Raw genomic sequence first — 22,511 nt, 5'->3', positions numbered from 1 at the left:
AGCATCTTTCCAACGTGAAATCCCCAAAGGAATAGTTTTGAAAATGTTCCACCTGACTTTAAGCATGAATCAATGTGTTATATTGGAACAGTTGAGAAGACATATTGGCCCTGACTGTCACGCTTTGTGAACATTACACGCTGATGTAATAAACAGTAATTATTTACTAACCTTGCACATGTTGTGATTCCTCGTGCTCATTGTCGATAATTCTGCCAATTTCGATGAATTCTCCTAAATATTAAGAACAGTCCAAATCAAAAATGAAATCAAAAGGAAAAAACCAAATCTTTACGTCAGTAATGTTACGCAATTTCTGTTACCTTTGATGTCTTGTACATTGTGTAAACTGTCCTGCAATAATTGCCTTGCATTTCGTGGTTGATCTAAAACAGGAAACAAACTCGAATGAGCTTATATTTGCTGTGTCATTGTTTACATTTTACCATTAGCATACAACTTTGTGAAGAGAAACATCATGTAACAAACAAATTGACTACAAACAGTTTAAACTAAGAGAGTTGTAAAAGTTAGCAATATTTACGCGGATATCGGCTTTCATTGGCCAAATTTGGGGGGCAAATGAGCTTATCAATCAAATTTCTATTTTTTATTTTTCAAAGGGTTATGTCACGATAACTATTGTCATGTGATTTCATGTCACGCTATCGTGTCTCCAGTCGCGTAATACCTAAGTCGCGCTACTTGAATTAACTCTTGCGGCGTAAAACAAAGATACGAGGATCAGAAAATAATAGTTTACTAAGGTACATCACTGAACAAAATATGAAGCATGGATGGTTATGACTACCATATGGTGAGACAAAACTTTCAGACTGAAATTCGACAAAGACAAAACTTCAATGTTAATCCCTTACGGAGAGGGCCTTCTTCATAACGTGACTTGGCACTGCTGTTACTATTAGCAATTATTTCATCATCGTCATCATCATCGTCAGCTAAAAAATAAAGCAAAAAGTTAACAATCAAGGAAGACTTTACACAAAGAAGTGAATAATTGCTAACCCTTTCTATTTTGGAACAAAGCACCGCCATTAAACCAAAAGGTTTGGAATTCTCCTGTGTCGTTACCAGCTCAAAAACACAAAGGTAAAGAAGCTTGAGCACAGCAAAAAATCCTACCCTTTTCTCTGCAGTGTCCAAAAGGTCATATTGTTATCACTTACCAGACCACCTGATCATCATTAGGTGTCTTTCTTCTGCCATGGTCTTCACTTCACAAATCCGATCTAGGAAAGATAAAGAAACGTAAATGTTTGGCAACTTCGAAAGCGTAATAAGAATACTAGACAAGTGTATCATGGTGGGGAAGGGGGAGAAGAGGGGAACAGGGGAGGTACCAAAATGTACAGTTTAAAGTACCAGGGTTGTTCAAAGCCCAATTGAGCTAACCCAGGATTAGCAAGAATTTTGATTTCAGATTTGTAACCTTTTGGTGAGGATTATAGTGCATATTGTTTGTCCTTCAGATTTGGGTTTAAATAATCTCAAACTACACAAAACATACCTGTAAGCAGTGAAAAACATTTTTTTTACCGAAAAATTAACACTTCAGTTGACTCTTAATTTTCGGTTAGCATTAAATGTCTTTTGAACAACCCAGCCCTGGCATAGAAAAATTATTACGACTGCAACCTCAGTCAATTGTAATAGAGCGGGGTGAGCCTGAAATCTCAAATAATATCTTTTCTATACCTGATGTGCCTAATGATCACTACAACCACAAAAAAGACTGTTTTCTTACCATGTAGGCGCCTGACAAGATCCATCTCCTCAAATGAGTTCCTGCCATCCAACTTCACCATTGCATGGTCACTATGATCTTGATATAAAACACATAAAATCATATCACTACTGCCGTAATTTTTCAAGTTCATTGTTTGTAATCTGTGTTAATCTTCTCCATCCTTAACCATCCTTCTTTCTCTGTGATTTAGTATAATTGTCTCTTTGGTGTTTTTCTATCTTAAACTGCTATTTTTGGGTTCCCTTCAAATTTCTCTCACTTTGTGCATCTTAAAAAGTTTAGCCTAAATCTTTCAAGTTTGTCGTCTGCAATTCATGTTAATCTTCTCAATCTGTAACCATCCTTGCTCCTTGATGGTTTACTTTTTCTCTATGGTGTTTTAATATCTTCATAAACTGCTATTTTCAGGTTTCCTCAGCTTAAAGGCAATTTTTGTATGTGGCCAAAATAACTCAAATTGCCGCATAACTCATGAACAACCAGCATTAAAACCGCACATAAATTAGCAATAGAAATTATTTCAAACACTAACATGATATGACTAGTGTTTACCAATCAATGTTGAGGAAAATGAAATATTTTGCAATATTTACTTGTAACTGGTTGAATGGCATCAACATGGTCTCCTTCTTCAGCATCACTATCATTTGGAATAGACAACTCATCTATGGCTTGAAGATGATACTCCATCACTTGCTCTGTAACAAAAAGAAATACCTACTATCAACCAACCAGTCCAACCAGTCTACTAATTGTCCACAGTTTACAGTATGGCAATGTTTGCGTCAGACCAGCGGCCCATACAGCTCGGTTTCTGTAGCATGAATGACTTCGAGTATTTCTACTCCCACTGAATCAGGGGTTTCATTAACATTTTCAACAGGAGGGCATCTGGTCTTCACACACAGGCAAAGCTATTTGAACTGAACTTCTTTATAAGAAAAACTTTCCTCTAGATGGTCAGACCAGGTGGACAAATTCATCCTTACAGAAGGTCAATTTGCCTAGTCCCTGGCCCTCAATGAAACCCCTGGCTAAATATGATGGTAAGTCAAAACAGGGTTATGCCTGAGCATTGAAGATTGTGACTTTGCATGTTTCCCGTTTTATGGGATAAATCAAACAATTTGTGTGTAGTTGATTGGCTCTCAGTAGTGACTTCCTGTATAATTGGGCTGCTACTGCTTTTAATATTCGAAAGATTTAAACATTCAAAACAGTCGATTTAGCTCTCACAGAATGACTTTGTGATACTTCTAGCCTTAGTTTGATGTCAAATGAATCCATCTTTCATAACTAAAAATCGAGTTCTGCCATAAAGAAGTCCAATTCTGACATAGGTCAGGTTACGTAGCATGTCAAGAGATGGCATGTCGAAAGATGTCACTTATGTATCTAACACTGAAAGCAGGTTTAAATTTGCTTGTACAGATTTATATTTGTAGGTGGAGAGAGGCACTGTGAGAGTTAAGTGTCTTGACCTTGACTAGGGCTTAAACCTGGACCGCTCGGTCTGGAGTCCAACATGCTAGCCATAGCTCACTTCGAAAATAGTTTACAAACTCTCAATACGACTACCATTTCGGAGAACTTAACTAAGATCTGGGTTATGAAAGGAAAGAATACTGAATTATGTTATTTTATATTACAAAGGTTTATTAAAAGGCTGCTAAGTGTGTGCTTACATGTATCTGGCTTGATTTCTGCCACTCTCTCAAGTCTGGTATTTGTTCTTCCCCAAGAGAGGAATGTGGCTGGTTATCAGAGCAACTACTTATCACAAGAAACAAGTTCTCATGTGAATTGTTTTATAGGATTACAAATATAGTTTTCTTTAAGCTGTGGTCATGAGTGATATTCAAGTCTGATTAGTGCCGAGTAACAATGTTTGTTTGGTTACAGAAAGATTTTGTAAGTGACAGAGGGGAACGATCAATATGTTTTACCTTCAAGGGAGTGAATTTTCTCCTTGTCCTCCAATGCACTTTGTTGTGATTTCTCTAATTTTTCTAAAAAGGGAAGAATATTACTTCACATTAGCTTTCCAATTTAACTGATTTTAGAGTGAATACTTTAGTTCTTTCAAGATTAAGGCAAGTACAGCATCACATGGAAAATGTACAAGGAAAGAGAAAGTAATGTCTAACAGGTGACTGAAATGAACCTGTTCACACTAATCTATAAAATTGTCGAAAAAACTTCTCTTTGTTTTGGCATGGGCAGAGCCAGACAAATTAATAAGTGTCAATTGTTGTTTTTCTTTCTATAAAGCTAAGATACTTAGAGTATGTAAGTATTTTTCTATTTGCTTATCAGTTATAAAAATTATTATACTATTAGGTGAGAATTGAATTATTTACTTCATATTTACTTTGTTCATGTAGTTGATTTTGATTTTGTGTAGCTTTTCTTGATAGTTCTAATTTTCCTCAAACATAGTAGCATTGTGTAGCTACATGTACTCTGTAAATTTGAGCACAAATAAAGGACATCAAGGTTTTGTATGTATGTTCATGTATGTACATACAGTTGTACATGCACATGTACCTTTCAAGTACACTACTTCACTTTGACTTTCTTTCTGTAGTCGTTTTGTTTCCTCTATTTGCTCTGTTGAAACATTGAGCACAACTTTATTAGGTCTAACAAATATTTGACTGAGCTGACATATTCTATTACTCTCATTAGTGACTAAATACTTATTAGCCGAGAGTGAGGTCTTTACGGGAAAATCTCAAACCGAGACCTTGCAGTATAGACCGAGCGATAGCGAGGTCAATACAGCAAGGCCGAGGTGTGAGATTTTCTTGTAATGATTGAACGTTCGAGGTTAATAAGTTGTTTAATATAGACTTTCTGCTTTGTTTTTGCAGGCCCATAATCACCCCGTGAACATTATGGGAGAATAATGCCCTAGAATTAACAATCAAAGTGCATGTTACATGTATATCGGCTACAAGCACAAGCCATACTGTTTTGAAGTTGAAATGATGTGAAATCTTTGAATATTCAGCTTAAATTAATGCCCGTTACCTATAAGTGAATTCAGGATCTTCTCCTTATCTCCAACTTCACCCTGAAGCTTTTCAAGTTGAACTGTGTATGAAAATGAATTGTAGGTAAGTACAGTAGAAACCCGTTAATCCAGTCACCAGTGCCAGGTTGTTTTTCTAGCCCGATTAAGCTAACCCAGGATAAGCCAGAATTTTGATTTGAGTTTTGTACCTGCAGTGAGATTTTCTGTTTACATTGTTTGCCCTTCTGCTTTGAGTTTGAATAATCTCAAAATACACAAAACATAAGCAGTGAAAAACACTTGTTTACAAGAAAAATTTATACTTCGGTTAACTTTTAATCATGGGTTAGCATTAATTGGCTTCAGAACAACTCGCCCCAGAGAGCCACAAAAATCTGGCTTCATTAATGGGGTGACCGTATTAAAGGGGTTCTTTAAATAAGAAAATGACCTAGCTCTTATTTGGGCCAGAATAAAGTGGCCATAATAATGATGTGGCTGAACTAATGGGGTGGCTGTAAGGCAGGGTTTTACTGTAACACATGCATTGCAACATAACATAAATTATTATCCTGAATTTCCACTAACAATAGCTAACCTTGTAAAATCTTCACATCATCTGTATTGGAGTAATCATTATCCCTCGGTTCCTCCAGCACTGTTGCATTTCCTATGAAGATAAAAAAATTTAGACAACACATTGTTGACTGTTCTCCTCAGAAGAACTGTGAATCCGTAAGATGTCACTTTTCTACACATTAATATTGAAAGGCCTTTCATAAAGGCCTCTCACTGAAATGAAAGGTCTTTCATAAATTAAAAGAGAAACGTTTAAACATTTACTCAGCATAAAAACAAACAGACTGTAGATAAGACATACACGTATATGTCACACCAATACTGGAGGTCAAAACTCCAACAGCCCTGTAAACATACAGTTGTACTTTGCAGGAACACAACCAAACCTACCGTCAAAGTTGTCTGGCAACTTTTCCAGTTCTCTCGTTCCATTGACATCTACAGCTTCTATGACAGACTCTTCTGTAAAAGAACCAAAACAACAAAAGGATAAGACTATCATCACACTGTCACACACAAAGCTACCAAGTGAAAACATGTATGAAGAGTCATTTCTAAAACTTACAAAAACAATCATCATAAGCAAATGGTGCCTTGTACAATTCTTTTTTTATGAATTTTATCAAGAGTTTTTTTAATTGTAATATTCATATAATGTACTCTTGCTTATTGACTATAAATTATTATTGACTATACAGATTCTTGAATATTTGGTCTTTTTCCAAGGTCCACTGTAAATGAAGTTAAGTTGGACTGCATCATTTCTCATTAATTAATGTATGCCATACATCTGCACTGTTTTTTCCAAACATTCAGTGGTATGTCAAGAGAGTAACAGTTTACCCTCAACACCTGTTTGCTTGGCAATAATTATTTTTTGGTCTTGAAAATTAACATTAAAATAGTGACAAGAGAACCAGTTATCAGTCTTGTCCTTTAGAAAAGCTGTAACTAAGACACACTAGCTCAGAAGTCATTCTCACAAACCCCCACCCCAGAATTTCATCACTTACAGTACTTCTGTAATTTGGATTTCCTCAAAAAATTTCCAAAGACACATTTTTCAAAGAGACTTCACTTGTGCATCAAGCAAGTGAAAGACAGAATATACTTGTAAGCCCAACTAAAAATACTTATATAGCCTTAGGCTATCAGACACACCTTTGTTTAGACATTGTAAGTCAGTATTTTTTTGGATGTTAATGTACAACTTCGAGGTAAATAAGGATATTTTTTTACATCCTACAGTTTTGAGACTAAACAGCTGACACAGACAAAATGATTTGCAAGCCACAATAAGAATATACTTTATATGACTGTCATTTAAACTTACAAAAACCACCAAATATTACTACATTATCCGTGGACACCACAATTTGCAGGTTCTTTTTATTCTAAAGAAGAATTCTAACTGTAATTGGTATCACTAAGTAATTTTTTTGTGCCAACTTTTTCAATTAATTAGGTTTAATTTTATTAGTATTCAAGTACCTGCTATAAACCTGCTTTGTTTACTACTTGTACTGTAAACTATGCAAATGAATTGTTTTTCAAGGATTCTAATTTCACAACTTTCTAAATAATATAACTATTGGAAGAGAGTAAATGAAAATAAAATGTTATTTCTATTATCAACATTTTTTTCCAGTTCTCTCCGGTAAGAAAATTCACATTTTATAGTGCAGTGGCATGATTCTGGTTTCCAGATCAATGACATGAGAAAATTAAACCTCACTTCTGAGTGGATGTTCTTATCTTCTAACTACTGCAACATACATGTACATGTAGCACAGATTTAAATTAAATGAAGATACATTGTGCAATTGTTCCATTAATTAAATTATCGATGGAACAGAGAATTGAACATGAGCAAAGAGCTCAAGGCACAAATATGCAATTGATGCACATAAAGTTAAACATGATATTTTTTATCTTTCAATACAACATTGCCAAGATTAAAATATTGCACAATACAACAATAAATCAGCCTTCTTAAGGTTCAACTCCTGCAGTTCATATCAAATGAATGAAGACATCTTAATTTCACAAGGCAAGCAAATAACAGCTGAATTTTCAACCTACCTGATAGGTAAACAAACCAAAAATAATACATTGTTTCCCTTGCTGGATCTTGTTGAAAATTAGGGCTTTGTTGTTGATAGCTTAGCTTAAAACCCATGAAGGAAACTGAAGTCTTTAAATCCTTCAATGTTCAATGCAAAATATAAAATTTATATGACCTGGCTTTATGCCATACTGTTCAGTGACCACAGACTGACGTCTGACTAAACATGTGGTTATGGTACAGTTATGAATGCAGAATTCATGCCAAACTTACTTAAGACAAGCTTCTGAGTATGGTACTCAAAATATGCCAATATGATGCCAAGTGGAATGGTAATGAGAATTTTGAAAAATAGTTGAATGGGAGATCAAATTTTCACCACTTAATTGAAAGAACTAGAGTACATGTATGTGACAATCAGCTGAGGAACTAAAATGGTACCAGGGTTCTTACAAAAAATTGCAAACTTTCTTTACTGACTTTTCAAGGACCCATGCCAGAAATGCAATTTTACAGGTGATAATCGGAATCAACATATGCACTTTCCAAATAAACAGGTTTTTAAGGCTGTATGTAACCTGGCCTTCGCCGAAGGCGGACATGTTCTTGCTTGCTCCTTTAGAAGAAACTCAAAACTTGTAAAATAATGTAATCAACGAAGGCTGCTTGGCTTTCATTCGCTTAAATAGCATGGGAAAAGAAGACGCCTGAGCCGATAGTCGTAAACGGTTAAGGGAGAGCGGCTCACAGACTGACGGGGAAGATGCGTTCGACGAAGCTGACGGCCATTGTTGTGGGGCTTTTGCCAAACTAGATGAAGTCAGTGGAAAGCTCGACAAAGTGCTAACAAGACTCGGCGAGTTAGAGGCTATGCAAGGTAGAGTGGCAGAATTGGAAAAAGAAAATAAAAGTTTACAAGAAAGCCTGAACACCGCTCAAGCCAACATCGACAACCTAAATTCATCTTCAACCGCCACGTGTGCAACACTGGAAACCCACGCAAAGAATCTGGAAGACCTCAGTGCTAAAATAAAACATCTTGAGTGCCGCAACATCAAGTTAGAAGCATACACAAGGCGTGAAAATCTAAAAGTGTTTAATGTTCCAGAAGGAAGAGGTGAGTCTACTTCTGCTGAAGATCAATTGAAAATAGTGATGCGCGATAAACTTAAGATCCCAGAGGAAGATATCGAACAGATTCGTTTTGAACGCGTTCACCGCATCCCTACTAAGAAGAATACCAATCAAGGACAGAACTCTAAACCAAGGCCTATCATAGCTAAATTTAGCTTCTTTCAAGACAAGGAGTATGTTTGGTCTTTTGTTAAAAACTTGAAAAACACCAACATTTCAATCGCAAATGATTTCCCCCGGGAAATTGATGACATACAGAGAACGTTATATCCCATCTTGAAAAAGGCCAAACAGAGAAAGCAAACAGCCTATTTCAAAGTTGATAAGCTAATTATAAACGGGCAAATCTACAGAGGTGAAGAAACAACCAATCTCCCACACTACGGTCTCATTATGGATACAGGAAACAGCGGAAACCAAAGCCAAAGCGGTCGCAGCGCAACAGCACATCAATAGTTAAGTTTAGTTTAAGGTTTATGTGTGTAATAAGTGCTAAGTTATTTAACCCTCCTTGTTTAACTAAAAATGTGATTGCTCCGGAAACTTCTTACTTTATATGTTACTGTATGTTTTTCTGTAGATTAATAATTTGTTTTAGGGCGATATTATTGGTTTATGTGCACTATATTTTCTTGCACTCTGCTATACCATCGATATCAATTTCGTATTATGACATCTTCTATAATACCACTTCCCCAATTCAGCTCTAATGACCAATCACTCTCTTAATCTACTTTCTCTCAATGCGAAGGGGCTAAGCAATTTCAGAAAAAGGCGAACAATTTTCACGTTCTGTCAAAAACGAAACTCTGATATAATATTCCTCCAAGAAACTCATTCAACATTGTCAACACAGTTAAAATGGAAAAACGAATGGGGTGCAGAACTTGTTTGCTCCCATGGGAGCTCAAACTCTCGAGGTGTTGCAATCTTAATCAAAAAAGGTCTTGATTGCATTATTCACTCTCAAATTGTAGATACATTGGGGAGGTACATCGTTGTTAAAGCCGCTATCAAAGATAAAATGTATGTTCTTGTAAACATTTATGCACCAAACAAAGACGAAGACATCATTAAATTCCTCAAAAATGTGTTAACTAAGCTGCAAACCGAAAATTTAGATTCAGAAGAAAATATTGTGATTGGAGGTGATTTCAATTGTCCTCTGAATCCTACACTGGACAAAAAAGGTGGCATAATGACGCCTAGGAAATCTGTGACAAATTGCATCAATGATGTCCAAAGTCAACTAGATCTTGTAGATATATGGAGAGTTAAAAACCTGCAAACTAAAAGTTTTAGCTGGAGTCAACGATCTCCGCCGATATTTTGTTGCCTTGATTATTGGTTGATTTCTAACAATTTACACGACTGGGTCAAAGCCACAAATATAATCCCCGCTATCAGAACTGACCATTCTGCTATCTATTTAGAATTTGGGAACGTGGATAAAGAGGCTAAAGGTCCTGGGTTCTGGAAGATGAACACCTCCATATTGGAGGATGATGAGTACATTGATGACCTTACAAAAATGGTACCAATTTGGATCGCGGAAGGCCGAAAAGAACTTTCCGACCACCGTAATATTTGGGACTGGATAAAATATAACATAAGAGCTCATGCTATAACATACTCCAAAAAGAAGGCAAAGGAGAGAAACGAAAGAGGATCAAAACTTGAAAAAGAATATACTGAAGCGAAACAGGTTTTCGAAACGGACCCCAATGATTCGAATGGTAACAATTTAAATGCGGCTAAGGATAAGCTCGAATCATTTTATGATGAAAAAGTCAACGGAATAATAATCCGTGCCCGAGCACGTTGGCATGAACATGGCAAGAAAAGTACCAAATATTTCCTAAACTTAGAAAAAAGAAATCATGTAAAAAAGCATATAAGGAAACTAGTCATCAGCGGCGTCGTAAAGACAGATCCTTTTGGCATTCTTCAAGAACAAAAACGATTTTATTGAGAGCTATACAAAAGTTCAAATAGTGATGCGGAAAACCGTCAGAACATTGTAAAGTTTCTCGAGAATTTGAATATACCTCAATTAACCGAAGAACAAATGTTAACCTGCGAAGGCAAAATTTCAGCTGAGGAATGTTACAATATCCTCAAAAGTTTTCAAACCAACAAAACTCCCGGGAATGACGGAATTCCTATAGAATTCTACAAATTGTTCTGGCCTTTAATAAGCGATCCTTTTCTTAAATGCGTGAACGAAAGCTTTGAAAAAGGTGAAATGTCTTGTTCTCAAAAACAAGCGGTAATTACTCTAATAGAAAAAAAAAGGAAAAGATCGTTCTTATATTGAGAACTGGCGTCCAATCTCTCTCGTAAACATTGACACAAAAGTTATGTCTAAGGTGATCGCCACAAGAATTAAAAATGTTCTTCCAAACATCATACACCATAACCAAACTGGATACGTGAAAGACCGATATATTGGCGAAACAATTAGATCAGTTTTTGATATTATGGATTTCACTGCAAAAGAAAGTATTCTGGGACTAATGATATTTATTGATTTTGAAAAGGCATTTGATAGCGTAGAATGGGATTTTCTTCTCTATTGTTTGAAATCCTTCAATTTTGGCCTTAATTTCATCCATTGGGTTAAAACGTTCTACAGAAACATACAAAGCTGTGTGATAAACAACGGACTTTCATCTGAATACTTTAAGCTTGAACGTGGGGTATGACAGGGGGACCCGCTCTCTCCTTACCTCTTTGTAGTTACTATAGAAATATTAGCAATTGCGATTCGACAAAATAAAGATATAAAAGGTATCTCTATTGGGAGTGAGGAGACAAAAATTCTTCAATACGCAGATGATACGACAGCAATACTTGCCGACACAAGCTCTGCTACTGCTCTTTTTAGGCTATTAGATGATTTCAAGATTGTCTCTGGCTTACAGATTAATTGTTTCAAAATGGAAGCTATGTGGATAGGTTCTTCAAGGAACTGCAAAGCACAGCCTTTTGGGATTAAATGGCCTAATGAACCGATAAAGGCTCTAGGAATTTATTACACATATGATCAAAAATTGCTTATTGAAAAGAATTTCATAGAAAGATTAGACAGTATTAAAAACCTGACTAGAATTTGGTCCTCAAGAGGTCTTTCTATTTATGGCAAAATTACACTTATCAAATCTCTATTAATCCCGAAATTTGTTTATGTGTCATCTTTAATACCTACCCCACAAGAATTTGTAAGTCAGTTAAACCAGTTATTATTTCAATTCTTATGGAATGGTCCTGATAAAGTCACACGTAGATCGGCGATAAATGAACACTCCAACGGAGGATTAAAGATGATTGATTTTGATAGCATGATAATATCGCTTCGATTGGCATGGCTAAAACGAATAGTTAGCTCAAATGATGGCACCTGGAAAAGATATCTGACATATCACCTAGAACGCTTTGGCGGCCTTTTCTTGTTTCATTGCAACTATGATGTTAGCATCCTTCCACTGAATATTTCTCTATTCTATCTAGAATTACTGCAGTGGTGGTCAGAATTTAGAGATATGTTCTGTGCAGAAAAAAACTGGCGTTATATTCTTTGGAATAACAAACAAATACTCACTAATAATAAAACAGTTTATTATAAAAGCTATTTCGAAGCTGGTGTAGTTCATATCAGCGATCTATCCTTTGATTTAAATAACAAAGATTCCTTTTCCCAAGTTTCTAACAGGATTTCGAAAACTAATTTTTTGGTTTGGGCTGGTCTTCGACACTCCATTCCTTCCATTTTAAAAAATAGTACTCATAAATCAACAACAGGTGAACTTTCTCTAAAAATTGACGAAAATATATTTGATGTGACAAAGAAGAAATCTAAAGACTATTATACTTTACTTGTAAGCAGAAAGGCTCTTTTTCCAACTATTGTAAACAAGCTGCAAAATGAATTTCATTTTACACTCGAGGAAGTTAAACAAATTTTTACGATCCCACATAGTGTTGCTCTTGAAGCATATGTTAAGGCATTTCAATACAAAATTCTTAACGCCATTCTTTACACTAATGCTAAACTTTACAAAATTGGCTTTAAAATGAACGACTCGTGCTCATTTTGTTCATCTGAACCAGAAACGCTTTATCACTTCCTGTATCTCTGTCCTTACTCGATAGATTTCTGGCGTGACTTCGAAATATTCTGCCACCAACTTTTAAAGGAAAACATTCGACTTTCGTTGCAAGATGTTTTAGTTGGAATGATACCACAAAACTCCCCTTCTGCTAAGCTGCTAAACTATCTAATTATAATTGGGAAATTGTACCTATGGGATTGTAGAAGAAGTCAAATTCTTCCAAATATATATGGATTTAAAAAGAAAATTGCTGTAAAATATGAAATGGAAAAATATATAAGTCTGCATAGTAAAAAAACAAAGGATTTCTTTGAAGCTAAATGGATAGTGTCGCCTCTGGTAAAAGCTTAATTATTTAAAGGTGTTAATATGCATTCACTTTCTCTATGTTGACCTATGTAACACTAATTAATATGTTATTTACATTATATTTTGTAAATATTTAGTTATAGTTTGTTGGAATTTTTTTTTGGTTACCGTCTATTGTTAGTGATATTAGTGTTTTTAGTGTTGTAATAACATTACTTGTAGCAGTATTATTAGTACTAATTAGTTGTATTATATTATTAGTATTAGTAATATTAGTTGTTATTATAATTATGTAGGTAAGTAACTAATTTGCTATATTAAGATCAATTTGTTTCAAGAAAAAAAAAAAAAAAAAAAAGGCTGTATGTTTCGGCTCCATGTCAACATACAAAAAGACCATAAAAAATACAAAAATTACCACTTGCCAATTTTGCTTCCATTAACATTTCCATTTGCATTTGACCTGCCTTAATATCTTTTTTGTGTCACAGTGTTTGTAAAATGTTTGACATCAGAAAAGAAGAATACCAAAGTTAAAACAAAACAATTTTGCTATTGACTTTGGAGAAAATTCAAGGCCTTTTCAAGGACTCTTCCTAAAATTCAATGACTTTTCAAGATTGTGGGAACCCTGAATTTATTGCATTTCTCATGAATGTACCTTGTAGCTGGATGACGGGGGACTTGTATTCGTTACTTGGCTGATGAACTTCACCTTTAGTTTTTTCCATGTGAACTAAATGTGGACAAAACATACCTCAGTAAGAAAAATAAAGAGCAAAGTAAAAATTCTCAGTTTCTTCCCACCTCAGTATTCCAGAATCAATCTTCATATAGATAGTTACATGTATTTTTAGTCAGCTATAACAAAAAGCACTCTCTTGGAACAGAACACTCAAAGTTCATCACTGTGAGAAGATACACTTTGACCTGCAAACTTCATGCTGATAACATCAGCTCTAAAAAGACCTTTGTACATGTATGGCATATAAATTATTTGCAAGACGTCTCTCTGTTGCTACATGAATTAATCTCTTTTAAATTAAAGCAACATGTCATTCACCTTTCATTGCAGTGACCTGCTCTTTTGTAAAATCACATTCTGCCTGCAAAGATTCTGCCTGCAGTAACAAAGGGAAAAATGTTCAGTTTCAGGACAAAATATGTACAAAACTTTCATAGTCCTGTATTTGACAAGCTGCATTATTTATTACATGAACACAGTGAACCAACCTTAGCAGCTAAGGCAGCCTCACGAAGCTGTGCTTCTTTAATTCTTATTTCAAATTCTGTTTTCTCTTGAACAGCCTAAGAACCAATAAAATAGGATTGCTTTGAACAAAGTAATTAAACGACAAAACGAATGAACATAGGAACGGAGACAAATTGACAAATGACAAAGAATGAATGAACAAATAAAGAATGAATTCACTGACTCTCTTGACAAGTTTACTGGATGAACTGACCTTATGATGAATTGAATTGAACAGTGGGACTGACTTACTGAGAAATTTATAAAATAATGCAAACTGTTGACCTACATGTACTGACTGATTGACCAACTTTCTCGTCAAATGTGGCTATTGGTATTCTTAGAGAAAATTGTAATGGTTGCTTTCTCTTGAAATTGAAAGGGTTACCTTCATTAATATGTTCTAAAACATTACCATACACTGTAAATGCACTTGGATTGTTTGGAAAGGAAAATGGTGTTACAAGCATTTGTTACTGTGCAGTGAGACATATTGACACAACTGACCTGCCCTTCAACGGCTGAGTGTCTCCTTTCTGCTTCTTCAACTTGATCATGAAGACTTTGCATCTCTTGTAATCTCTGTCAAGTTATGAAATGAAAATGATGCTGCTGATGACTATTATAATAATGATAATCTAAATGATGAGGAAAGTTATAATGATGAAGATTGCAGTAAACACACTGCATTTGGCCGGAGGTTGACATTATTAGCGAGCATGCACACTAGGTAATTTTACTTTATATTTTGCAAGTGGTTGGTATGTTGCCTAACCAGCTGTTATCAACCTAAAAAAGATGATGATGACAATGTCAGGGCTCGAAATTGCGACTCACTGGTCGCCAATGCGACCAAAAATTGAGCACTGGCGACTCGTGTTTTATCCGAAAACTAAAGAAAACCACAACACAAGTTTTGTTTTTAAATCTTTATACTACGAAATCAATCAGATACGGTGGCCAGTATACAACTCACCTTTCTGTCCCCAGTAAAATAATGTCTGAATATTACAAGATATTCAAAAAAATTGAATGTATTTCGACACGTATGTTGATACTGCATTCACAGCGTGCCATATTGTTTCAGTGGCTCCTTCTGAAATTGGGATCGCAGGCGTACTTCAACACCGTGTGCTTTTCATTTGCCGTGAAAATGGAGGCAGTTACCAATCAGTTGAAGGAATTACGTGAGCGAAAGGTGTCGAGGAAAGCAAGTTGAAAATAAAGAACGGCATTTCGAAGAAGTAGCAAAGGGAAAATACGCAAGGACCCGTGTTTGTCTCACAATGAAAACCACAGACTTGAAACATTTTATGCTTCGCTTCATTTAAAATGACTATGGAGACAATCATCACCAGTTCGGACCAGAGACATATCACCTGAGAACAATGGTAGCTTTATAACTAAAGTGTTACTTGTGTTGTTTCTACTTATATTGTTTTCCCTCTTCAACTGTGACTTTTCTTGCATGCAAAGTAACGTATAAAATCAAGTTCTTGTGTAAGTTATAAAATAAGTTGGTGACCAAAATTTATGATCTGGCGACCAAAATTTTTCCGTTAGTCGCCACCTGGCTACCGAACGAAAAAGTTAATTTCGAGCCCTGGATGTGCTTTGATTCACATTAAACTGAATACATGACAAATATGACCACAAATACAATGGTAATGATGACAACAATGCTGCTGCTCATGGTGTTTATAACTCAATCAACAGGAATGTTTGGTGAATAAGTGCATCTATAACATAGCGTGTGCACTAGTCCCACCTAATTCCTATTGTTTAAGTTTTGGCAACAATTGAACAATCCAAACCCTCCTTCGAAGGAGTGAAGTTTTCATCGATCGACAATTTTAGAAACCAGGTTTAGCGTTTTGTTTAACTGTTGCTCAACTGATTGTGGCATGTTAGGATCCTCATGACCTTTGTTTTCCTTCACCATGCATTGTGAGAACTTAGTAGTCAATCACAAATAAAAGATGTTTTAGCATTCAATGTGTTGTCGCCATGTTATAAAAGAATTGGTGAATGCTTTAAGCTGTGCATATATCAAGTTATGGATGCACTTGGGAAATTTGGAGAGCACTCAAGAAGCAAGAGTTGCTCGCGGCTATCGCCTTGAGCTGCCAACTCTTACACTTCTTTCATGCTCTGCAAACTTCCTGTGTGCATCCATAACTCAATACATGTACGCTAAGCACAAACCAATTCTTCATTAATATGCTAATCCCAAGTTTTAACACTTGTTTAAAATGAATCGTGGTGCAAATCATTTCCTATGAAAAGTTACTGTAGTATAAACCAGACACACATGTAAAGAAATAGTACAGAAATAGTCTCCAAGAAATTACTGCAAATTATTGAAATTTAGACTGTGCAAAGACATTTTCAATACCTGCTTGTGCTTTTCAGCCAAGTCTTTTAGTTCCTGCTGCGATCTCTCATATAAGGATTTGTAATGTAGACATTCATCTTCTGCATTGTTACAGGATTTCTGTACAGTGTAAAATAGAAAAACAGTCATATACTGTACCTCCAAAACTATTTTAATTGTATTAGGTCACAAAATACTTATTACTTTCATCTTTGGGCAACAGTCCTATATGTGATGAAATTTCAGGGCTGAATATTCAGGGACATTTAAGACCTTGGTCTCATCTGTTAACTTACTTCTATTTCAGTTAATTTTTGGATTGCTTCGAGCTTTTCCTGTAGAACTTTTTTCAATGACTCCTGCAAGAAAGATAAAATAGACATAATTTACACTGAACTAATATGTGTACATACATGTAAGAAAGAGAGGAGTTACCAAAACTAAAACTAACCAAGTGTAACTCTGTTACAATTAGAAAACTCCGATTACAAGAGTCCCTTAGCCTGAGACAAGAAAAAGTGTCTACTTAAAACAAGTGTCCACTTATGGGGAATAAAAATATAGCATTTGTATGACTTGGACTGTAGTAAAATATCTCACATTGTAATACCTCTTAGTTATTACGCGTGCTATGATTGGTCATTTAGCGAGCTGTATTCCACTGTATGGCTCACTAAAATTTAATGCAAACTCCAACTCAAGGTAACAGGGCTTGAAAAAAACTTAAATTCCAGCTTGCCCTTAGGACAAGTATCTCTCAAATTACTCTTTTAATGATATAGTTGGTGGAGGACTTGCAATCCCTTGCCCACTGGGCAAGTGAGAATAATTTAATAATAAAAAGTTACTTGCCCAGAAAGAAAATCTATTTGTCTGGGTCAATGGGATGACACTTTTTTTGAGCCCTGGGTAAATGTGGGTAAGGTAAGAGGTCTATATTTCCAAATAAAACTGTAATTGAAACAATCATCACTAAAGAACAATAACGAACCCCATACCCTAAAGGCCATTAAGGTTAATAAAATTATCAAGGAATAAAACTGAAGAAATCATTACTGGTTAGAAGAGGTGAAACAAACACATTCAAGTACCTTTGCTCTCATTTCATAATGATGTCTTTCCTCCTGGAGCACAAGTAGCTCCTTTTTGATATCATCGTCATTTAAATTCTGAAAAATAGATAGAAAATCAATCATTCAGTCAATCTCTTCATTCCCTACGCTGAATAAATTCTTGGATTGAATTCTAGTAATTATTGCAGATACAAATATTGAAAATCACAGTATTGGAATGTGGAACACTGGAAAGGCAGGTTGAAAATACTTGAAGGATCCTCAGAGTCAACTTCAAGAATGATTCAACAATGTACAGATGCTGGAAAATGAACACCACGCAAAATAATGGTACAGGGCTGGTGAGAGGGAAAAACAAAACCATTGTACAAACCTGGCTCTGACCTTTGATAAACAACAACAACAACAAAATCTACCCAGAATTCCTACAAATAGAAAGTATTGCAACAACAATGCTAAAACATACAGTAGTACAAGAACCTATGAAGGTTACCTTTGTTAGAGTTTCTAATTGGTTTTCTAAAGTCTCCAATCTCGAGAGTAATTTGTCCTCTTGAGCAAACGTCTACACAAAAAAAAATTAATAAACGTGGTTATGATCCAAGGTTGTAGTTTACTGACACTGATGTACATTTGATTATACAGATGAAGTTCTCCTTGTGACCACTCTAATAAGTAACTTGCTCACATTATGACCACCAATACATGTCTGAAACTTGTTTGAATTGTCACTTAGACACTGTAACTGGACACTCTTGTAAAAGTCGCCTCCTAAAGGCAATCACAGCCATTTGAGCTTTAACTGTAATTTCACTTGATTCTCTTTTTCCCTGAGTGGTTCATTTCTTTTACATGTAATCCCAATTTTGAGAAGGATCTATATGTAATTAACACCAGGGCCATATTCTACAATTATCTTGTTTACCTGTGTGTTATCTTCCACGGCTGCTTGTGAGTCTGATAAAAGTCTTTGAAGGTTTGCCAGCTTGTTTTCAAGCATTTGCTCTCTATAAAGTGCATCCTACAGAAACACGATGAATGGGTTAAATAAATAAAATTTCTCACCCAACAAATACTCACAACATACAAACGTATATATATATGGTTGCCAACCTGTAAATATTGAGATAACTGCCACATTTCCTGAGCTTGAATGCCATTTTCGTTCTGTTTTGAGAAGAAAAGAACCAGGTTAATTTTGACCTTGGAAAATGCAACCAAGGGTACAGGAGATTGTAACATTTAAATTCATATCGTAATCCAGAATAAAATAGTTCAGTGAAGATGGCAATACATGTAGAGCTTCAAAACAGGCTTTCTGTAGACCAGATCATAACAAAAAAGCTTTTGCCTTAGGCAATACGTGGATGCATCTTGTAAAATTGAATCTCTCTCAAATTTTCTTGAAACCAAAATACTACACTAGCAAAGGGCAATTTGTTTACTTGAGTGTACATGAAAAAACAAATGTTTAAAGAAGGAACAGTTTCTTTATATGTTGTTTCTACTTTGGTAAAACATTGTTTCTACTTTGGTAAAAAAGTTTATTAAAAGCTATGTACATGTACATGTAGATCTCTTTAATACTGAGTGTCATATTTAAAGCAATTCAACTGTTACATTTTTGACATTTCTAACATACCAATGCAAACAAGCTTCTTGGAACACCACTTCTGCAAATGAAATGATCATACCATAATCAGTGTACAGGGGCTCCACAGTAAATTAAAGCTTAAGAGTGCTACATGTATGTTATAGCCAGTACACATGCAGTATGTTAAGTTCTGTACATGTACTAAGTAAGGTATAACATACAATTTGCAGATCAGAGATTTAAAGAGCAACACGCAGTAAGGAGCCAGGACTGTCAATAAGGGCCATAACCCATAACACCTGCTATGATGTTATGGGTGAACTTGCCTATAGTTGATACAATTCACTCAAAGGGTAACAAGTTTGTTACAGGTGTGAAGATCAAAGTTACATGTACAGGTGATTCAAAACTTAATGACAGCCTTGCAGAGCAACCCCACCTTATACAATGTACATATACTTGTAAGTAACAATGAGCCACAAACTTGCTTGGTTTTCAACCTTATTTTATTTTGTGGTAGTACTTACTTTGTTGCCTCTTTTCCATCAGGAAGGAACAGGGTTACTGTGGCTACAATACAGCCATGGGTAACTGTACATCAGAAAATAAAAAATTTAGCTTAGATTGTATAGGCACAGCAACTAAACAGAAGTACTAAGATAAAAAAATTAGGTGTCACAGGGCTTGAAAAAAAGTGCTGTCCGGTCTACCAGGACAAGTAACTTGGCATTCTCACTAGCCAATGGACAAGTGATCAGGCAAGTTGTCTCCCAACTAAGTCTTTAGAAGAGCAAACTAAGACTTGTCCTGGGTAAGTAAAATTTGAAAGCTATTTGTTCCAAGGGCAAGCTAGAATTCAAGTTTTTTTGGAGCTCTGTCTCAGAGTAAAGCGATCTAAATGTATGCATGTCGTCATGTTCCCTGTGGGAGATTCCTGCCCAGAGAGTACTCCCTTTACAATACCTGTTGATGTTTTTTTTGCCTTTTACCTTAATGCTTACAGGTTTACAAAGATTTAAACTTTGTATTTCAGTGCAGCCTACATGGACAAGTGTACATGCATCAGCTTGAAGTCAGAAGGGGTAAACACACAATAGTCAAGCTTATTAGCAAACCTTTTTTTGAGTTTTCCACAACATCTACTCCAAACTGAACTATATCGCCGGATTTAATCTCCTTAGGTTCACTCTCTTCTGAACCTTTACTGAGTCGCACATTGTTTACAAAAGTTCCATTGCTACTTTTAGTGTCTTGTAAGAAAAACTAGAAACGAAACAGATTAAATAATTTATTATCTACAATGTATCAGATTGTCAAATCACTAAAGATCATGTGATAAGAAAAACAGCAAAAATTAAGGTACAGCTGCAGCTTCCTTAAACCAATTCAAAGGCAAACATGAAATTAGAGTCACACTCAGTAAAGTGTCTTTGCAAGAACAAAAGCTACACTCTACATGTATGCAAGTAAAGAATAAGGAAATTAGATTCATTGTACATTATATATTCTCAGACCAAGCTCACAATTTTTTTTTTAAATTGAGACTAGTTCAAAGTCTCAAATATTAATTGGATTAATTACTGTTTTCCTTCACATGATAGGCAGGTTGAAAAATTGCTGAGAACTTAGGAGGGTTTGTGGTGTTTGCATGATGTTATGGCTCTGAGACTGGACCTGAGAAATTCTATACTTGTGATTGTGCTTCACAGAGGGACCAATGTGGTAATGTTAGTGTCTCTAATATCATTTTTAATCGTAACATGTAAATCACAATCAGACAGAAGCATGTATTACACAAGTGTAGCTCCTGCTGTCAAAATGGAATTTAGGGACAAACATCAGACATCTGTTTAGTAAGGGGTTAATTGTTTTTTTTTGTTTTTTTCCAATATGTACATGTGCGTGTATTACCACTTTATACACCGGAAACAAGACATGAGAACCAGGACCCTGTTTAATTAGGGGTTGATTGGGGTTTTGGTTTTTTTTTAATATATAGATGTGTTGCCACTTTGCACAGGAAACAAGACTTCAGAGCCAGGGTCCAGTTGTTCAAAGAAAAGATAATGCTATCCATTAGATAAATTGTTATCCAGGGGATAACTGTTGACAAAACAAACTATTCTCTCCACTGGATAGCGATTTATCTAGAAGTTACATGTAGCATTATCTGTCTTTTGAACAACCAGGGGCAGTTTCAGTACAGTTCTGTTTGCCTTTGCCAGCAAGACTGTATGCTAAAGATATGAAATTCTGATAAATTTTGAATGATGTCAAAAGGTGCTCAATTATATTTCTATCAGTGATGCTATAAATAAACCAAAATGAGAAACATTTTATCAAAGGTCACTCCATCTATACAATTTTATGTGTCACTACAAAATAGGGAAACATGAGAAATAGATGTGATTTTCACTCAAAATCATTAATGGCTAAAACTTATAGATTTGAAATGATCTGCTTACAACTTGTCTTGAAAGAAAGTGAACACAAGTACATGTATCTTTTAAATCTTACTTCAAATTAAGAGTTTAGGCAATGTATGACTGTACAGGATTTTGCACCAGAGAAATAATACATGAATGTTACAACTTGCACGCGTACTTGTGTGAAAACTAAAATTCATCTGAACAAAATGTATTTACTTTACATTAACAAAAGCATTTCCGTTTGGCGGTTCAGACATGTTTGTTGACACCTTTCATAGCAGCAATGTAGGAGGAATAGGAAGCAAGGATTTCAACCAAATATGGCAAATCTTTTTCCAAGGTATTACTAATTGGTTGAACCATCTGCAGTGAAACTGAAATTACAATGGAAGAACAAACACGAACACAGAAACGAGTGAGCCAATTCGTGCATGTCATATCATGCAAGCAGTTGAATCTTGTTATCACATAAACTTAGGGCAAATTCCAAATCACATAATCTGCTATTGTGGAACCGGTTAATCTGACGTTGTGTGCACATGATTAAGTTCGTTGATTTTTCCAGAATTAAAGGCGGCGTAACTACTGAGAAATTGTCAAACCTTTTGCTCGATCAAAGATCAATACTGCAGCAAGTCGTAAGCTTATGTGACAAGAACAAAAATGATCCCTACAAGTTTTGTTTCCGGAAAAATTCTCACAGTAATTCATATAATAAGAGCCCTTGAAATGAAGATTGATTTACTATCTTCAACGCGAGACTCGCTACAGCGACAAGCCTTCGTACAATCATCTTTTTGTTCAGC

The 22,511-nt window shown here is 35.4% G+C and overlaps 1 protein-coding gene across 2 annotated transcripts in view; it reads right to left on the bottom strand.

Annotated features, from left to right (window-relative positions):
* The window catches only part of LOC110059536 (uncharacterized), a 28,930-nt gene that overhangs the window by 5,679 nt on the left and 740 nt on the right, over positions 1-22,511 (bottom strand). For both annotated transcript variants that reach the window (XM_089275788.1, XM_089275789.1), the window contains exons 2-25: positions 20,392-20,539; positions 19,804-19,867; positions 19,325-19,355; positions 18,796-18,849; positions 18,608-18,703; positions 18,176-18,247; positions 17,701-17,778; positions 16,906-16,968; positions 16,631-16,729; positions 14,743-14,817; positions 14,217-14,291; positions 14,047-14,104; positions 13,645-13,719; positions 5,754-5,825; positions 5,383-5,454; positions 4,802-4,864; positions 4,316-4,378; positions 3,715-3,777; positions 2,362-2,466; positions 1,766-1,843; positions 1,188-1,250; positions 879-959; positions 324-386; positions 172-234 (exon numbers count right to left, since the gene is read on the bottom strand). In XM_089275788.1, coding sequence (XP_089131914.1) covers positions 172-234; positions 324-386; positions 879-959; positions 1,188-1,250; positions 1,766-1,843; positions 2,362-2,466; positions 3,715-3,777; positions 4,316-4,378; positions 4,802-4,864; positions 5,383-5,454; positions 5,754-5,825; positions 13,645-13,719; positions 14,047-14,104; positions 14,217-14,291; positions 14,743-14,817; positions 16,631-16,729; positions 16,906-16,968; positions 17,701-17,778; positions 18,176-18,247; positions 18,608-18,703; positions 18,796-18,849; positions 19,325-19,355; positions 19,804-19,867; positions 20,392-20,539 — 1,774 coding nt within the window. The remainder of the gene's footprint in view (positions 1-171; positions 235-323; positions 387-878; positions 960-1,187; positions 1,251-1,765; positions 1,844-2,361; positions 2,467-3,714; positions 3,778-4,315; positions 4,379-4,801; positions 4,865-5,382; positions 5,455-5,753; positions 5,826-13,644; positions 13,720-14,046; positions 14,105-14,216; positions 14,292-14,742; positions 14,818-16,630; positions 16,730-16,905; positions 16,969-17,700; positions 17,779-18,175; positions 18,248-18,607; positions 18,704-18,795; positions 18,850-19,324; positions 19,356-19,803; positions 19,868-20,391; positions 20,540-22,511) is intronic.

This window comes from Orbicella faveolata, unplaced genomic scaffold (assembly GCF_042242905.1).
Source record: "Orbicella faveolata isolate gen_17 unplaced genomic scaffold, um_ofav_v1 contig_4, whole genome shotgun sequence".
Lineage (NCBI taxonomy): Eukaryota > Metazoa > Cnidaria > Anthozoa > Scleractinia > Merulinidae > Orbicella > Orbicella faveolata.
Note: the sequence above shows the minus strand (reverse complement) of the source record. Positions and strands in the feature narration are given on the sequence as shown.